Raw genomic sequence first — 19,843 nt, 5'->3', positions numbered from 1 at the left:
GTAGCTGTGGTTATGTTAGGTGAGGCACTGTGCCCAGTAGTCGTGGTGCCCTTAGTAGCTGATCGTGTGATGGAAGGACAATGCAGAACTCCCAAATTCGAGTGCTGTCCATTCCAGCTCCAGGTCATGTTGTCTGCTTCTGAAGTGTGTCTTGTGGCCTCCGAGATCCTTTTCTTTTTTTTCCCCCATTAAGTTTATTGGTACATTTTCGGTATAAAATACAGTTACATTCATCACTGGGATCTTGTACCATTACATGAATATCTTGATTCTTATTTTTTTCCCCTTCCCCTGCCCTCCCTTCACCCCCTCCACCGTTCCCTATTTGCAAAGACCTTGTTTCCATTTTTTTCCTTTTCTCATATTTTTTCTTTTCCCTTTTTTCCTTTCCCCTACCCCTCCCACTTCCCCTGCTCCTTTAGACCTTTTCTTCCTGTTACACAGTATCAATTATACATTTTTTAAATTACAATACAAGATCCTTTTTTTATGATGGGCCACTTCTAGGTAATCACAATGTGTCAAAACAGGTGGCACTTTCTGTCTCTTCCAGGTGGAAATTGAAGCGATGAGCAGACTTTGTGCATAATAAGGTGTACAGCTTGTCTCTGCACTTTTCCAGCCTGCGGGTGACTGATGGTCTAATACTTTCTTCTCCTGGGGAGCAGTCTTTCATTAAAACTTTTCAGCGATTCATACAAATTTGAGGGGGATATTAAGTGATACTCCCAAGATAAGTCACGTCACCATAATGAGATCAGGTAGCTTTAAGAGCGAAGGATACAAATGAGCCAGAGCAGCAGCAGTTCTGCCTGGGACTTTTATCAGTCCAGGACCCAGTCTTCTGAAGATTCTGTCCCTTAAACACCAGACAGCTGGGCAGAGCTCTGGGCTCTTCTCCATGCAGCATCTGTATCGAGTTAGCCATTTGAGGCCAAGGACAGGAGGAACCTCTCTTGCCTTATTTGGGTCCATGTCTAGGGCAGCCCTCTGGCCACTTAAGGTCCCTGAGAGAATGTGAGTCAGTCTTGCATCCATTTCTGATTCCGTGATGCTGGGACACTCTTGAGAGAGGTGTGTGTTAGTACTGCTGCATGCTGTTTCTACCACAGCAGCGTCTAGAACTGGCCCCTAGACAGCTCACTTGTGTCTGGCTTTGGTTTCAACTCCAAGAAGAATTACAAGATGGCAGCAGATCAAGAGGAAGCCCTGTCTGGTGTTGAAATGATGAAAACTTCCAGAAGTGACTTAAAACTACAAAGCAGGCAGAGGGGCTGGTTTGATGTTTTGAAAGAACAGAAAACCCAAGGAATGGGGAGGGGCGAGGGGCAAGCTGGGGTAGGTAACCCACAGTCTCAAGGTTTGGATGATGATCCTTTTCCTATTCCTATTACTGGCCATGACCTCATCAGCAAGGCCCACATTCTAGGAACCCCGGTGACTTGCAGACACGAGCATTAGGTTCAGGATCAGTCAAGTCCTCTTGTTTCCCAGGGCCTTGGGAGTCAGGGCTGAGGTGAAGTAGTGCCGTACCAGCCAGTCCTGATCCTAACCCCACAGTCTGGACACACCGTCCAGACTTCCCACTGAGATAGTTTATTGCACCTGGACTAGAAGTCCTAGCAAACTACCTTTTCTTCTGGTTTCATAGCCTCTAATTATAATGGGGGAGAGGGGCTCAGTTACATTCCACACGAAGGTGGTTGAGGCTGTTTTCATGCTGCCTTGTTTAGTGGTGCTTGCTCCAGGCTGGTCATTCTCAGGCACTAACACCCATCAATCAGCAACACTGGGCTCTTTCCAGAGTGCTGGGCCCACCCCTGCCTCTCTGACGGAGGTCCAAGTGGACTCAGATTTGCAGTTAGATCTAGTCCCAGGTTGTGCTGCAGGTCTGGGGGCTCATTTGGGCAGACCACATCTGTCCAGCACAGCTCCCATTAACCATTCAGGCAGTGGGTGCTTGAAACACAGCCAGGACAACTAAATCTTTAATTTTACTTGTTTAAAACTGCTCAGTTCAGTTGTTAGAATACTTCTAAATATGTTAGGAGCCTGGGTATATGAATCTACCCTGGATATATGAATTTGTAAAAGTTTTTGTTTTTGGTGCTAGGGATGGAAACCAGCCTTCCATATACTAAGCATGTGTTCTACCACTGAGCTACATCACCAGCCCTATAATTTAATTTTGTGAAATCTAAATACAGATCAGCCATTTCTGATGAAAATGTCATGTCCAAATTGAGATGTATCCTAATTAAAAATCAAAACCACCAGACTTTGCAGACAATACTAAAAAAGTAAATAGGATTATTAAAATATTGTTTACGTGTTGAAATGATACTGTTTTAGATACAATGAGTTAATAAAACACAAAAGTTAATTTCACCTGGTTTTTTATTTAACCGTGGCTTCTTGAGATCTTAAAAGTAGGGAGATTGCTTGTGTTACATTTCTGTTGAATGGCACTGTTCAAGAGGTTCTAACCTAAAGAACAAAGCCTCACAGATGGAACATCCCTAATCTGAAATGCTCTAAAATCGAAAACTTTTTTTTCTTTTGGAGATAGGTTCTCACTATGTACCCAGGCTGACCTTAGACTCAGAATCCTCCTGCTTCATCTCCTGAGTGCTGGGATGATGGGCATGCACCATGACATCTCAGACATTCTCATGTGACACTGTAAATTGAAGATTCCACAGCTGACCCAATGTTCATTTTTCCATCCTCACATTTAACTGAAATCTTTTTGTGTGCTGCTTGAGCTTTCTGCTGAGAAGTTCAAATCACTTGGTATTTTTCCTTAAGCACTTGGTTAGTAGACATTTGGATAACTCAGAAGGGCCTAAGTTAGGAATGTAAAAGTCTGCTTCTCAGTCCTGCTCCTTGGAAATAAGTCCTACCATCTTTTGAACCAAGAAATTTCTGTGCATTTGTAACAATTTTTTTTAAAAGGTCAAGGGCACACCCTGTCTCTCCACTTTCTGCTTTTTCCTCTGTGGGCATCTCCTGCTGGCCTGAGGAATCTGCTTATAGACCACTGCATAGTGCTTCACAGCATTCATGTGTCTTGGTCTTTCTGCTGGATGCTGGACCCTGTGTGATCTCCCAGTTGCTATCACTGTGCTGGAAGGGGCCATATGTTACGCCAAGCTGCTGTCCAAAAAGTCACACTTGGTCTTGTCAGTTGCCCCATAACCTTATCAGCAGGCACTCTCTGTAGTGCATATTTTCAGGTATTTGATTGATGTTTTAAATTTCAGCAAGACCTCCCTACAGCAAGTAGAGTCAGGCACGGGAAGGGCATCTTTCCCTATCTGGGTGCTTTACTCTTTTTTGAGCTGTGCTTTGGCTGGCATATCCAGCTTGTCTCTGCACAGGGCCCAGAACCAGGCTTATGTTCCATGTCCAGGGACTAGTGGATAGCCTGCTTGTGCTTCAGGTGTGTGGGCTGCAGTATCAAACATTTTCACAAGATGTCACCAAAGGCCTTTGCTGGAATCATCAGGGTTGGCGGTGTCCTTCACAGCATGTGTCCAACCAGCCCATCAGTCCTGCTTTGGCTGTGTAGGTTGACTGTGTAAGGGGCATTTTCAATTAACCTTCCAAATTCTGTGCGGTAAGCCTAGTCTAAACACAAAAGATCGGTTCTGCAATGGGTCGGTGGCTGAAATAGTCTTAGATTCCCACATTCAAAGTTGAGAGTCAGGATTCTTGGACATTCTCTCAGCTTTGGAGTGTCTTAAGAGAAGTATGGGGCCAGGAATTTAGCTCAGTGGTTCCAGTGCCTGCCTCAAAAGCGTAAGGTTCTGAGTTCGATCCCCAGTACCCCCCCCCGCCGCCCCAAATAAATAAATAAATAAATGAAGGAAGGAAGGAAGCATATTTAAGGAAAAAAAAGTGTGAAGGAAAGCTGGTCTCTGGTCCTGAGTTGACGTTGCCCAGATGAGTGTGGATTTCCTTTATTTTACTGAAATGGTATAAATACATACAAACACACCTTGTTACACAAGGAGAATAAAGCAGTCAGAGCTTATGGTATGACATTAGCTAAATTTTGTCCACAGAGGTTTGCTTTTCATTTACTTTGTTTATGTCATCCTTTCATCTCTCTCTACTGACAAGACTTGGAGACTCTGCTCACATCCATCTTGCAGAGAGCTCTGCCCATGGCTGAGGTGGTCAGCCATGGGGACTCAGCTCATATCCATTTGTCACAATCTTCTACAGATACCTTAAGTAGCCAGAAGATGAGGCAGGGGCAGTCTGTTCATTTCCATATTGTGGGGTGATCCACAAACATGTGATGGTCAGGATCTCTACTCACAGGCATGTTGTAGAAGGCTCTGCAGACCTGACTGATGTGGTGAGGACACGGTGGATTCTACTTAAAATTCACAGACATGAGATGGTTAGATGTGGAGGGGGTGCATTTCTGCTCACATCTGTGTTGTAAAGTGCTCCACACATGTCTGTGATCTGTAATGGTCAGGACATGGGGGGCTTTACTCACATTCGTGTTTTAGAGAAGTCAACACACAAGATAGCCAGACATTTGGAGTGGGGGCACTCTGGTCATATTGACCTTGTAAAGGGGTCCATACACACCTGAAATATTCAAGACACAAGTTCTGCTCATGTCCATGTTATAGAGAGACCAACACACCGCTGAGATGGTCAGGAACTAGGAGCTCTGAACTCAGTATGTGGCTGGTCCCACACACAGACCTGATATGGTCAGGACGTGAAGGGGCGCCTGTGCTCACATTGTAGAGGGCTCGTCCACACATAGCTAAGGTGGCCAGGATATGAGGGTGGGGGGACTCTGGCTATACCAACTTTCTAGAGGGTTCCATATACCTGACATGGTCGAGACATGGGACCTCTGCCCACGTTACCTTGTAGAACCACCACACAGCTGGATGGGTGTGGTCAGGACTGGGAGGACTCTGAACGTCCACATTATAGAGGCTCCAAATGTGGACGAGATATTCAGACATGGGGAAAAGGGGTACTGCTTCTATCTACAGAGTACAGAACTCCATATAGGGCAGCTGAGATGGCTGGGCCATGGGGGTGGGTTTGCTCACGTCTACCTTATTAGGGTTCTGCACACACTTGATGTGGTTGGGTCCTGGGCTCTGGTCGTATCTCTGTTGTATAGCCTTCCACTCATACTGAAGCCGATCAGGACATGGGGTGCTCTGCTCACATCCACATTACAGAAGACTCTACCTACCAGAGGTGGTGGTCAGAACATGGATGGCTCTGCTCACATCATTGTCTTACAGTCCTTCACACACGGCGCCAGTTGTCATGACATGGAAGACTGGTTGCATCTTGTAACCAGGAGTGCTGCACACTTGAGAAGGTGAGGAGAAAGGTGCTTTACTCACATGCATGTTGTAGAGGTTCTTCACACAGCTGAGGTGGGCTCTGCTTACACCTAGTTTTCTGCAGTGCTACACACCTGCCTGCGGTGGTGAGCATGGGGTTGGGTAAAGGGTTCTTTGCTCACACTCATCTTGTAGAAGGTCACAATATGCCTTTGGTGGTCAGGACATGTGCTGCTGTGTTTATCTGCATGGTTGAGGGCTCCACACATGCATGAGATGATCACTGCTTGGGCATGGCTCTGGTCACATCCATGTTGCAGAGGGTTTCCACACTTCCGAGCTGGTCAGAATCAGGTGGGGCCCTCAAGGTTGAGGGCTCCATATGTGACAGAGATGGATATGATCTGTGAGTGTTCTACTCACTTTCCTGTTGTACAGGGACCACACATGCCTTGAATTAGCAGGACATGGAGGGCCACTCTTCCCATCTGTGTTGTCGAGGTCTTTATAAATGCCTGAGTTTGACAGGACATTGTGGTGGGGGTTGAGGGCTGGGGCTCCTCACATCTACATTACCCAAGGCTCCCCACGTTCCTGAAAAGGCTAGTCAGGGTATGTGCGGGTCCCTTCTTTCACTTACATTGTGGGGTGTACAACACCTGCCTGAGGTGGTCAGGACATGGGGTGCTGTGGACATATCCAGGCAGAAGAGGGATCCTCAAAGGTGTGAAGTCAGGAAATGGGTAAAGGATCTGCTCAAGTCTCATTATAGAAGGTTCCACAAACACTGAAGGTTGTGAGAGCATGTTAGGGCCTTTCTCCCACCCCATTGGAGAGTGCTCTACATCCCCCTGAGAAGGTCAGGACAGGAGGGTTGTGCTCAGATTGTGCTTGGAGAAGGCTCACAATCACATTGGAAGTTGGGACATGGGGAATCTGTTCACATCCTAGCTGTATATTGTAGGGAACAGGGAATGGGGACGTTACTAGAACCTCTGTAGTAAGTCTTAGTCTCCTGCGAGCACGGCAGTACACGGTGAATTACAGGAAAGGTAGAAAAACGAGACTGAGAAGAAGCTGAGCTTTGGGTCTGATCAGTGCTGCTCTGGGCGGCAAAGACGAAAGCCCCCAACTTTACCGCACCTTTTATTCAGTACATCGAGAGAAACAGATGTAACAAATGACTTGCAGAGAGTTCAGTACATCGGGGTAAACAAGATGTAACAATCCAAGAGCAATGAGGCACTGAGTAGATGTTTGTCCCACCCAGGATGTTCTCAGCTCCCAGGATGTTTCTTGTCCAGGAGAATCACAGCATCACCGGATCACTGAGGTCTCAGTTGTGACCGGAGGCCAAAATGGAATTATGTCTTGGAATTCCATAGCTGGGCTATAGGCAAGAGAACTAGGCTAACCAAATGATTTTATCCTAAAATTATGTAGCATTGCTCCCAACAGTATGTGCCTCTGTACATTGAGAAAGGATTAGGATTTGTGAGTTGGCTCTGATTACATCTACACTTTTGTGGGTCACACACATTTGAGGGGGTTTTTCATCACACTTCATAGTTAAGGGCAGTACACAGGGTAATTGGGTGAAACATGGGGTGCTCTGCTCCCGTCCACATTACAGAGGGTTCCACATACACAATGTAGTTCACAACAGTGAGGTTCTGCTCACATGCTTGGTGTAGAGGGCTCAGAACACACTAAGACAGGACATGCAAAGATAGGTTCACTTCTTTTTGTAACAGTTCTAATGCCTGAGATGGTCAGCATATAGTTGGGCTGCTCATATTCATGTTGTCCAGGGCTGCAAACATTCCTGGGGTTGTCAGAACATGGAGAGGCTCTGCTCACCTTCTGTTTGGACAAGGCTCCTCACAGGCTTGAGGCAGTCACCATGTGTGCATGTTGTAGTCCTGTGTTCATATTCCTGGTGTAGAGGGTTCCACACATGCCTCAGCCCCTGTGCACATGGGCTGCTCTGATCACATTCAGGATGAGGAGGGCTCCACACATGGAAGAGGTGATCACCGCATGGGGGTATTGCTGGTCACATCCACATTGTAGATCTTTCCCGTGGGCCTGAATTGGTCAGGAAATGGTGAAGCTTTTGTGTCCTCATTTTACAGGGTTCCATACATGATGGCGATTCATATAACACATGGGGGCTTTGCTCACATTGATTTTGTAAAGCACTCACATGCTCCGGTTTGTCAGGACATGGGGGTCTCTGCTCACATCTGTATTCTACAAGGCTCCACTAGTGGCTAAGGTCATAAGAACATGAGGGTGGCTCTGCTTACATCTGCACAGTATAATACTCCACATATGCCTCGGGTGGTCAGGACAGGGGTGTTTATGATCACAACCTGGTTTTAGAGTTCCAAACATGGAGGAATGGGGATCTGGTTTAACAATTCCATTGTACGAGTCATAACACAAGTGTGGATCAGGGGGGAACCGGGGGATGTTCATATCAAGTTCACATTGTACAAGGTTCTGTACATACCTCAGGTAGTGAGCACAGATTGGTAGTTGGGGCCAGCTCTTCTCTTCATATTTATATTATGAAGGTCATGGTGTGTGGTCATGGTGCTCTCAGCTGACATCCACATTGAACAAGGATTTCAATGGCACAGTCATAATGGAAGTCACCACAAGGAAGGTCTCAACTTATATCCATGTTTTACAGGGCTCCACCAATGCCTGAAGTCGTCAGGACATGGGGGAGACTCTGCCCACAATCACACTGTGTAGGGTGCCGCACATCCCTGAGTTGGTCAGGACACGGAGAGGCTCTGCTCACATTCACACTCTAAGGGGCTCCTTGCATACCTGAAGTGGTCAAGACAACGGTGGAGCTCTGGTCACTTTCATATTGTTGAGAACTCCATGTAGGCCTGAGGTGGTCCTGCAATGGGGAGAGCTGTACTTATGGTTTCCGTGTATGGGACTCCATTAATGGCTGAGGTCCTCAGTACATTGTGAGGTATACTGACATCCTGACTTTATAAAGCTCAACACATGCCTGAGGACATCTGGACATGTGGTGGGGATCCTGTTAACATCCATATTTTGTAGGGACACACAGCAGACAGGATCAGGACATGGAGGTGGCTCATCTTACATGGACACATTTGAGAGGCACACACACACAACTGAAGTGGTCAGGATCTGGGGGCTTTTCATTACAACTTCATAGTTCCACTACTGAGCTCCTGCAGACGTGGGGTGCTCTATTCACATTCACATTGAGGAGGGCTCCACACTTGCAAATGTGATGATACTATGGTGGATGAAGCTGGTCATAGCCATGTTGTAGGGGTTTTCCACCCACCTGCAGTGGTTGGGAAATGGTGCGTCTCTTGTAGAGTACTCTCTGGACAAGACTTTATTCTTGATTGAGATGCATATAATATGTCAAGGCTCTGTTCTAGTTGACTTGGTAAAGGGGCCACACACCTGAGTTGGTCAAGACATGGAAGTTCTCTCCACACTTCCACATTCTGCAGGCCTCCACCAGTGCCTGAGGTCGTTGACATAGTGCAGTGGTCCTGCTCACATGTGTATTGTGCAGTGCTACACGCTGTGCTGAGAAGGTCAGTACAGGGGTGTTTATGCTCACAACCTTGTGGTAGACTTCATGCCATGGGGCTGGGGCTGAATTTACAGTTCCATTACAGAGGTCATCAGACAAGTCTGAGCAGGTGGGGACATGGTGGGTGTTCAGGTCAAGTTCACACTGTACAAGGCTCTCTACATGCCTCGAGCAGGGATGACAGGTCAGGGGGATGCAGGCAGCCTTGCTCACAATTATATTAGAAAGGGCCCCATGTACAGCCAGTTAGTGAAGTCACGAAAAACTCAGGTGACAACCACTTTGAACAGGGATCACAACTGAATTAGAAATAGGTATAGGAAGACTTGTGTTCACATCCATGTTCTCCAGGACTCTGCTCATGCCTGAGATTTTCTGTATATGAGGCTATCACCTCACATACGCATTGCGCACAATTCCACATACCTGAGATGGTGGAGATGTGGTGGGGATCTGGCCGTATGGACATTATAGAAGCCTTGTATATATCCCTATATGGATGAGGACAGGGCTGAGCTCCTCTCTCGTCCACATTGTACCAGAGCCAACACTTGCCACAGATATTCAGCACAAGGGGTGCCAGGGGCTGCTCAGATCCTCATTGTACAGGGTTCCACATATGCCTAAGTTCAACCATGTGTGGGGGACCCTACTGACATGTACATCATACAGAGCACCACTCCCATCCCAGATAATCAGGACATATAGGGAGATTCTGGTCACATCTACATTGCCAGGTGTCCTCACAAAACTGAGGAGGTCAGGACCTGGGTGTTTCTGCTCACAGCCTGGTTGTACAGTGCTCCACACTTGCCTGAGTTCATCAGAACCTGGGCCCACTGCTCACATGCATATTGCAGAGGTGATCAGGACAGGGGTTGGTGCTACTCACATTTCTGCACGTGGCTTCAGCTATCATGACACAGAAGCCCCAGGCAACATCCTTCTTGTGACCCAGGGCTATGAACACCTGAGGTCAGGAGAAAGGTGTTCTGTTCACATCCATGTTGTAGATGCTTCTGCACACAGTTCAGGAGGGCAGGATGTGGAGACTCTGCTCACATGGTCCTGGGGGGCCCCTGCATGTTCCTGACTTTATCAGGACACAGGAGGGCGCTCTCACCTTATGGTTTGTACAGAGCTGCACACCTACCCGAGATGGTGAGCACATGTGTGGGGGGTGTGGGGTATAGAGGACATTCTGCACATACCTTGCAGATGGTTCTGCACATTCCTGAGGGATTCAGGATATTGGCAGGTCTGTTCTCATTCTCCATGTTGAGTCCTCCACACATGCATGTGATCATCACCACAGGTGCATGGTTCTGGTCACACCCATGTTGCAGAGGGTTTCCACACTAATGAGCTAGTCAGAAGAAGGTGGGGGTCCTGTCCTGTCCACATGGTAGAGGGCCCCATATGCGACAGTGATGGAGCTGCCTTGGTTGTGCTCTCCTGTTGTAGAGAGACCACACAGGCCCTGATTGGCAGGACATGGAGGGCCGCTCTTCACATGCATATGGCTCAGGTCTTGACAAATGCCTGAGTGTGTCAGGACATGTGAGTGGTGGCCCTGCTCACATATAAAAATGTACAGGGTTCCCCAGGTTCTTCACAAGTCAAGTCACAATGTATGTGGGGAACTCTGTCCACATTCACATCCACCTAGTGGATTCCTCAACACAAGCCTGAGGTGGTCCGCACATGGGATGCTCTGGCCACATTCAGGTTGAAGTCGGCTCAACATAGAGGCCTAATGTCATTGGGACATGGGGAGGGGCTGTTTCCAAAGTCACTTTATAGAGGGCTGACAAATACATGAGGGTGTGAGAATGTGTTGGGGTGTTTCTCACAGCACATTGTAGAAGTCTCCACAGGAATCTGAGTTTCAGGAAGTGGAGCCTGTGTTTCCACTGTCCTTAGAGAGCACTCACAATCACAGTAGAAGTGTACATATAGGAAGTGTGTTCACTTTCCCACTGTCTTAGGCTCTGTGCTTCAAGAAGTGATTACCACCTGCCGGGCTCCTGAGTTTAGGGAGATTATGAGAGGGTTCAGTCCACATAGAGTGTTGTACAGGGCTCCACACATGCCTGAGGTGGCCAGCGTGTTTGTGGGGACACTGTGCCCATCCATACACGCCTGAGGGGTCGCCCAAATGGGCTGCTCTGTTCATATTCCATGTTGAAGAGGGCTCCACATGCATGATTCAAGCACGACATGATGGCTCTGCTCACATCCAGGTTGTAGAAGTTTTGCAACTACCTTAGAGGGTCAGGAGATGGTGGGGCTCTTCTCACATCCACCTTGTACAGGGCTCCATGCATGATGCAGGTGTCCAGGGCATGTGGAGTCTGCTGACCTTCCTGTTGTAGCAGGACCACGTGTACAGGGGAGTGTCAGGGTGTGGCAGGGCTGTGCTCACATTCATGTTGTCCAGGGCACCACCCATGCCTGATGTCGTCAGGACATGCAAGGCTCTGCTCACAATCACAGTGCGCACGGCACCACACATGCCTGAGTTGGTCAGGACAGAGAGAGGTTCTGCTCACATCCATTTTGTAAGGAGCTTCTTGCACACCTGTGGTGCTTAAGACAAGGGTGGGGCTGTGGTCACTGTCGCATTGTGGAGGGCTCAGTATATGCCTGAGGCAGTCAGGACAAGGTTGGGGAGCAAAGGGCTCTGCTTACAGACAAGTTATTCAGGGCTCCATGGACGGGGTTGGTGGTCAGGACGTGGAGAGCTCTATTTCCATCCACATTGTACAAAGATCAATACAGGTCTGAGGACATCAGGACATGGGTTTGGGTTCCTGTTCACACACACATTTTATAGGGCCCCGCCCTCCAGACAGGATGAGGACATGGGGAATGCCTCTGCTTCCACGTTCTCTTTTTAGAGGCCCACACACAAGTGATGTGGTCAGGACCCGGGACCTCTGATTTACAGCTGGCTTACAAGGGCTGCAAATATTAGGAGCATGAATGGGATATGGGGTGCTCTGATCTCATCCACACTACTGAGGAATCCCCATACCTGATGTGGTCCCTCCAGTGGGGCAGTGCGCACATTTGTGTTGTAGAGGGCTCCACCACCAGCTGATATGGTCCATAATTAGAAAGCTTGGTCATCCCTCCTTGTAACAGAGGACTCCAAACCCCTGAGATGGTCAGGATATAGTTGGGCTGCACACATCCTGTTGTCCAGGGCTCCACACATCCCCTGTGTTGTCAAGAAATGAGGAGGATCTGCTGACATTCTAGTCAGAGAGGGTGCCACACAGCTGATAGTTGACTGGACATGGAGAGGCTTTGCTCACATTCCAGGTGTACAGATTTCCACCACTGAGCTCCTGAGGATGTGGAGTGCTCTGTTCACATTCACATTGAGGAGGGCTCCATGCTTGGGAGACATAATGACCGCATGGTCGGTGGTGCTGGTCATAGCCTTGTTGTAGAGGTTTCCACAGGCCAGCACTGGTTGGGAAATGGCATGTCTCTTGTTGTGTCCTCTATGGACAGGCTCCATTCATGATGGTGATGCATATATGTCAGAGTTCTGTTCTAATTGACTTGGTAAAAATTCAACACACTCAAGTTGGTCAAGAAATGGAGGGTCTCTTCACACTTCCACATTCTCCAGGGCTCCACCGGTGCCTGAGGTGGTCAAGACATGGTGCAGTGCCCCTGCTCACATGTGTATTGTGCAGTGCTACACACCATGCTGAGAAGGTGAGGACAGGGGTGTTTATCCTCACAACCTTGTGGTAGACTACACCATCAGATAGGAGGCTGAACTTATAGTGACATTGGACAAGTACTCAGATAAGTCTGAGCAGGTGGGGACGTGGTGGGTGTTCAGGACAAGTTCATATTGTAAAAGGTTCTCCACACATCTTGGGCAGGGATGACAGGTCAGGGGATGCAGGCAGCTCTGCTCACAATTATATCAGGGAGGGACCCATATACAGCCAATTAGTGAGGTCATGGGAATCTAAGGTGACAACCACTTTGTACAGGGATCACAATCAAATGAGAAGTGGATACATGAGGAGGTTTGTTCATGTGCATGTTCTGCAGGATCCTGCTCATGCCTGAGATTTTCTGTATATGAGGGTATCACCTCACATGCACATGGAGCAGGATTCCATATGCCTGAGATGGTGCATATTTGTCGGGGATCTGGCTGTGTGGACATTGTAGAGGCCTTGTTTATATGGCTGCAGCAGTGAGGACAGGGTGGGGCTGCACTCTTATCCACATCATATGGGACACAGAGGGTCAGAAAAGAGGAGTCAGGGGGTGGCTCTCATCCTTGTTGTACAGGCTTCGACACTTGCCTGAGTTCATCTGTGTGTGTGTGTGTGATCCTACTCACATGCACATCATACAGAGCCCCACTCCCACCTCAGAAAATTAGGACATGTACGAAATTTTTGATCACATCTGCATTGTCAAGTGTCCTGACACACCTGAGAAGGTCAGGCCCTGAAGTTTCTGCTCACAGCCTGGTTGTACAGGGCTCTGCACTTGCCTGAATTCATCAGAACATGGGGCAGGCTGCTCACGTGAATATTCCAGAGGTGGTCAGGATGTGGGTTGGTGCTTCTCATGTCATCATTGTAGGGGGTTTCTAGAGGTAGCTTCAGCTGTCACGATGAGGAAACCCCAGGCTACATCCTCCTTGTGACCCTGGGATCACATGTGAAGTCAGGAGAAAGGTTTTCTACTCACATGCTTGTTGTAGATGACTCTGCACACAATTCAGGTTGGGAGGACACAGAGGTTCTGTTCACATTATCCACCAAGGTCCCACATATGCCTGAGTTTTGGGACACAGGAGGGTGCTATTGACCTGTCAGATTGTATAAGGTGCATACCTGCCTGACTTGGTGATCATGTATGTGTGTGTGTGTGTGTGTGTGTGTGTGTGTGTAGTAGAGGGTGTTCTACCCATTATCACCTTACAGATGGTTAGTATGAATCCTTTGCACATACCAGAGCAATTCAGGACATTAGTGGCTCTGTTCTCATCCTCATTGAGGCCGCCACACACGCGTGTGATCATCTCCACAGTCACGTGGCTCTGGCCACACCCATGCTGCAGAGGGCTTCCATACTTCTGAGCTGATCAGAAGGAGGTGGGGCTCCTGTCCTGTCCACGGGGTAGAGAGCTCCTTATGTGACAGAGATGGACCTGCTTTGGTTGTGCTCTCCTGTTTTAGAGGGACCACACATGCCCTGGTTGGCAGGACATGGAGGGCCGCTCTTCACATCCATGCGTCCCAGGTCTTGACAAATGCCTGAGTGTGTCAGGACATGTGTGCGGTGGCCCTGCTCACATATACACTGTACAGGGCTCCCCACAATCTTCATAAGTCATGTCACAGTGTATATGGGGATTCTGTCCACATTCACCTAATGGATTCCACACCAACCTGACATGGACTGCACATGGGATGTTCAGGCCTCATTCAGGTTGAAGACCACTTGACCGAGAGGTGAGATATAGTCAGGACATGGGAGGTGAGACGTAGTCAGGACTCTGGCTGTTTCCAGTCACTTTATAGAGTACTCACAAACACCTGAGGCTGTGAGGATGTGGTGGGGCGTTCCTCACTGCACACTGTAGAGGTCTCCACAGCTATCAGAGTTTCAAGATGAGCAGCCTGTGCTTCCCCTGCCCTTGGAGAGGGCTCACCATCCCAGCACCAGTTGGCACATGGGAAGTGCATTCACTTTCCTGTAGTCTTAGGCTCTGTACTTCAAGAACTGATCACCACCTGCCTGAGCTGTACCCCTGCCTTAATTTGTTCAGAAAGAAGAGGGCTCGGGCCAGACAGTGCTGTACGGGGCTCCACACATGACCAAGGTGATCAGTTTTGGGGTGGAGGGGCTGGGTCCATTCCCTCATAGAGGCTTCCACACATGCCTGAGGCATTGACTGAATGGCCTGCTCTGTTTATATTCCATGTTAAGGAGGCCTCCACATGCACAAGATGAGCAGAACCTGTGGATGGATCTGCTTATGTCCTCAGTGTAGAAGGTTTACACCTACCAAGAGGGTCAGGAAATGCTGAGGCTCTTCTCAAGTCCACCATATAGAGGTCTCCATGCATGGTACGGCTGTCCAGTGTGTGTGGAGTCTGCTAACCCTTCCTTGGTAGCAGGAAAACACATACTTGGGATGGTCAATGTGTCTCAGGGCTGCACTCACATTCATGTTGGCCCAGGCACCACCAATGCCTGAGGTCATCAGAACATGGGAGGCGCTGCTCACAATCACAGTGCGCAGGCCACCACCCAGACCTGAGTTGGTCAGGAGAGCAAGAGGCTCTGCTCACATCCACTTTGTAAGGAGCTGCTTGGACATTTGCTTAAGACAAAAGTGGGGCTCTGGTCACTGTCACATTGTGGAGGGCTCCATATATGCCTGACGCAGTCAGGACACGGGCGGGGTATGGGGGCTCTGCTTACAGTCACATTGTACAGGGCTCCATGGATGGCCCTGGAGGTCAGGACCTGGGGAGCTCTGTTTACATCCACATTGTACAAGGAACAACACAGGTCTGAGGACATCAGGACATGGGCTTCGGTTACTCTTCACATACGCATTTTATGGGTCCCCACCCTCCAGTCAGGATGAGGAATGGGGAATGGCTCTGCTTCCATGTTCTCTTTTTAGAGGGGCATACACAATTGATGTTGTCAGAACCTGGGCCCTCTGATTCACAGCTGCATTCCAAGGTCTCTGTGATTGTCAGGAAATGAGGGCTGTACTCACATTCCTCTGGGAGAGGGCTACCAGTCACAATAGGGGTTGAAATACCAGAAATCTGTTCACAAGCCCAATGTATAAGGCTCTATACATTGAGAAATGATCACCACAAGGAGGGCTCCATTGACATTCACTGTGGAAAAGGTTCTATACATGCCTGAGAGTGTCCAGACCTGGCTGGGCAGAGTTATACAGGGTTGCATGCATGGCCAAGCAGTTGATCGAATGGGCCTCTCTCTATTCAAATTCCATGTTAAAGAGGTCTCCACACATGCATGTGATGAGTACAACATAGGGATTTCTCTGCTTATGTCCATATTATAGAGGGCTTACACCTATCCGAGTGGGTCAGGAAATGGTGGGCCTGTTTTCACATCCAATTTCTAGAGAGCTCTGCACATGATGGAGTTATACAGAGCATGAGGAACTCTGCTGTCATTTGTGTGACCACATGTAGTGGGGATTGTCAGGACATGGAAGGGCTCTGTTCACAATCATGTTGCCCAGGGCTCCACCAGTGCCTGAGGTGGTCAGGACATGAGGGTGCTGTGCTTTTAACCCCATGGTACAGGGCCCCAGATGTGTCTATGTGGGTCAGGACATTCACAGGCTCTGCTCACATTTACATTGTAGAGGGTTCCTGACACACTTGCGTTTGGCTGAAGTGGTAATTTCTGGTTAAACCCATGTTTTGGAGGTTTCTGCAGCTGCCTGAAATTATCAGGGCCTGTGGGGGTGTGGAGTCTAGGCTCATATACAGGTTTTGGAATGCACAACCACCCTGAGACATTAGGCTATTGTTTCTATCTTATCATCGACTTGTGGTAGGTGACTCAAACACCTGAGTCACCTACATGAAGCGGTCTACATGGGGAAGTTTAGTTCACATCATTGTGTGAGCACTCCACACATGTCTTACATAGTCAGGACATGAGGGGGTCTGGTCACATCCTCTTTCTACCAAGTTTCATATGGCTGACAAGGTCAACTTACAAGAGTTCTTCTCGATTCCTTTGGAAGGCTCCAAATGCTTGAAAGAGTGAGAATTGAGGCCCTCTGCTCATTCATGTTGTAGAAGGCCCTACACCTGCCTGACCTTGTCAGGACACAGTTGTGGGGGTAGTGTTTGCTCACAGTTATGTTGTAGAGGTCTGCATACACGCACAGGATGACGGAGGGGACTTCCCCTCACATTTTAGAGAATTCCACACATCTGATTTGGTCAGGATTTATAGGAGTGGCTCTGCTTTGCTCTGCATTTTAGAAGATTCCACATACACTTCCAATGGTCTGGTCACATCCAAGGATCTCTGGTCACATCCAAGTTCTATGGGACTCTACTCATGGGAAGAGACTGAATATATAAGAGGGCACCACATCCTCTGCACGTGGTTGAAGATGCCTGAGATGTTGAAGACATGGTGGGGATCTGCCTGTATCCCATTCTAGAGGCCTCATATACATCCCTGAGATGGTTAGGACATGGGGCGCTCCACACACATTCACAGGGTACAGGGTGCCTAACAGTCCTCAGATGGTCTGCACACTGGAGAGTGAGGCCTCTCTCATTCTTGGACTGACTGCCTGATCCGGACATGGGGTGCTCTGGTCACATTCACATTGCAGAGGGCTGTGCCTACCAGAGGTGCTCAGGACGATGGGTGCGCTGCTCACTGTTTCAGAGGACTCCACAAACAGCCTCAGCTGTCATGACCTAGAAGGCTCTGGTCACATGCTTCTTGTGACCAAGGACTCCACACACCTGAGAAGTTGAGGAGAAATGTGTTTTATTCACATGCACGTTGTAGAGGGTTCTGGACACAGTTGAGGTGGGCAGGAAATGGCAGGTCTGCTCACATCCTACAGCATGCCTGAGTTGTATCTGTGTGGTGGGCTTTGCTCAAATTCCTCATGTATAGGGCTCACGTCTCCATCATAGAGTGATATGGGAGGTAGGACATGGCAAAGCTGGCTGGGGAAATCAGCAGGCTCTCAGTTTCAAATCCCAGAGCACAGCTGGAGAAGTGGGCAAGAAGTGTCAATTCCAAGTATCAATTTCAAGATCCCAGGACAATACCAGATACTCTCAGGAACTTCTCACAAGCCTCCATCAGATTTGGATGGTATAATGAGACGGGAAACTGTGCGGAGCTTGCCCTCATGACCCCCACCATAGCCAGTACTGTGTCTTTCACACTCAGGATGTACCTTTCTGGTTACTTCTGTCCTTTCCTCTCTGTTTGCTCTCTGTTTGCTCTGCAGAGCTAGTTCTTCCCTTACTCTTCACCAATCATTTTAAAATAAACTTTTGTTGGACTCTGTTCCCATTCCCCACATATAGGGGTCCACACCTGCCTAAGGTTGTGAGGATGTGGGGTGCTCAGCTCACATCCACATCACAGAGGGCTCCACACACACCTGAGAGGGTCAGGTGTCAGGCAAAGGGTGAAAAGAGTGAGTGAAATCCATGTGTTTGCTGAATGACCTTGGCTTGTGTGCCTTCCTGCATGGAGGCTGACGATCTCCTGAGAAAGGAGTGTATAGAGATAACTGTTAACACTCACTGGCCGGGGATTTAGCTCAGTGGTTCTGCTGCTTGCCTCACAAGCACAAAGACCTGAGTTCGATCCCCGGTACCAAAAATACAACAACAACAAAAAGAAAACACAACACGCACTGAAAAATGACCATTCCCTGGCTCTAGCCAGGGCTTGGAATGATCCCCTCTACCCACACAGCCCCGTTGGCACTAATTCACTTTTGTCTGAACACAGTACGTAAGAAACTGAAAAACTGAGTGTGGTGTGGCATTTTGTCTCCTGCCTGTGCAAGGCTCTGTCTCATGCAAGACCCTTCATCTTTGGTTCTGTCTCCTGCCTGGTTGTGTGGTAATATATTATTTGACTATGCTCACATCTGCTGTACTTTTATAATAAACTTACTTCCATCTTTTAAAAATCATCATGTGGCTCTTCTCTGTTCATGTACAGCCGAACCTCAAATTTCTGTGGCCACAACCTGAATGTGGCTCCTTGCTGTTGCATCAGGACATGTGGTCCCTAGATCAGATACTTATATTAGGGGCCGCCATACTTCTGAGGTGGTTAAGACCTCCTCATTGCCTCCACAAATAGCTGAAAAGGTCGGGTCACGGGGGTCTCTGTTCGTTCACATTACCTTTGTTGGGGGCTCCACACATCTGAGTTGATGAGGGTGCAGGAGAACTGCTTACCATCTCATTGTCCAGGACTCCACTGGCAGCCAAGACAGTCAGGACATTGTGCAGGTGGCTATTCCTGCCTGAGATCCTGGGGACTTGGGAGGCTCTGGTCACTGCCTTGTTTTACAGAGCTCCTCACACACCTGAAGTGGTCAGAGTTTTGTTGCTATGCTATAGTGTGAGGTCATAGAATGAACACATACTTGCTCTGCCATTGAGCTAAAAACCCAGACATGTTTCCCGTTTGTTTGTTTGTTTGTTCATTTTGGAGACACTTTTGCTTATCTTTCCAGATTGGGCTCAAATTCGTAATCATCCTGCCTCAGCTTCCTGAGTAGCTAGGATTATAGTGCCATCACACTAGGTCTGGCATGGAGCTAGTTTTGTGGACAGTTTTGCTGTTTTGAATCAGAAAAGAAAGGGAATATGTGTTGAGAACAGGTTATTCCTGTACTAGGGTTCATTTTTACTAGTTTTTGCTCACACTCCTTAGAGTACAGGAACAATTAGAAGGCTTAATGTTTCTGCAGCATGAAGGTGGACAGATTATGAAATTCCAGGAACTGGCAGGGTAGCTGCATTGTGCACTCAGGTGCTAAGGCAACCATGGTGCATCACTCTCATGATGCTGGCCTGTGACTGAGCTGACAGCTCCCCAGGCCTGTGTTGCCTTGGCTTTGCCCACCAAAAGCAATCTGGCAGGTGGGTTTGATCTTTGCTGTGCTGAACCCATATCTCCAGTCACCGGCAATATCACACACCTCTGTCTAATGGAGGGCAGTGAGGCCTGGGAGTCTCATCTGAAGCAGTGGTTCCCATGCTAGTTTACTGCCAGTGTTCTGCAGTATGCTGAGGAGAGGACGAGCTTCAATTCCGGCCACATGAGATGCAGCATCTAGTGCCAT

At 48.4% G+C, this 19,843-nt stretch overlaps 1 protein-coding gene and 1 long non-coding RNA gene across 39 annotated transcripts in view; one reads left to right on the top strand and one right to left on the bottom strand.

The window, feature by feature from the left end:
• The window catches only part of Zfand2a (zinc finger AN1-type containing 2A), a 27,546-nt gene extending 8,563 nt beyond the window's left edge, over nucleotides 1-18,983 (top strand). For both annotated transcript variants that reach the window (XM_021254625.2, XM_087195865.1), the window contains exon 7: nucleotides 554-18,983. In XM_021254625.2, coding sequence (XP_021110284.1) covers nucleotides 554-572 — 19 coding nt within the window. In that variant the 3' untranslated portion in view covers nucleotides 573-18,983. The remainder of the gene's footprint in view (nucleotides 1-553) is intronic.
• Nucleotides 16,933-19,843, bottom strand: part of LOC101704410 (uncharacterized) — a 44,800-nt gene continuing 41,889 nt past the window's right edge. For 22 of the 37 annotated variants that reach the window (XR_015445289.1, XR_015445294.1, XR_015445281.1 and 19 more), the window contains one exon: nucleotides 17,489-19,843. This is a non-coding gene — a long non-coding RNA (uncharacterized LOC101704410). The other 15 variants (XR_015445304.1, XR_015445293.1, XR_015445287.1 and 12 more) reach the window with 15 other exon arrangements.

This window comes from Heterocephalus glaber, unplaced genomic scaffold, assembly GCF_053883595.1.
Source record: "Heterocephalus glaber isolate CG9 unplaced genomic scaffold, H.glaber_assembly_v1.0 deba00001610, whole genome shotgun sequence".
Lineage (NCBI taxonomy): Eukaryota > Metazoa > Chordata > Mammalia > Rodentia > Bathyergidae > Heterocephalus > Heterocephalus glaber.
Note: the sequence above shows the minus strand (reverse complement) of the source record. Positions and strands in the feature narration are given on the sequence as shown.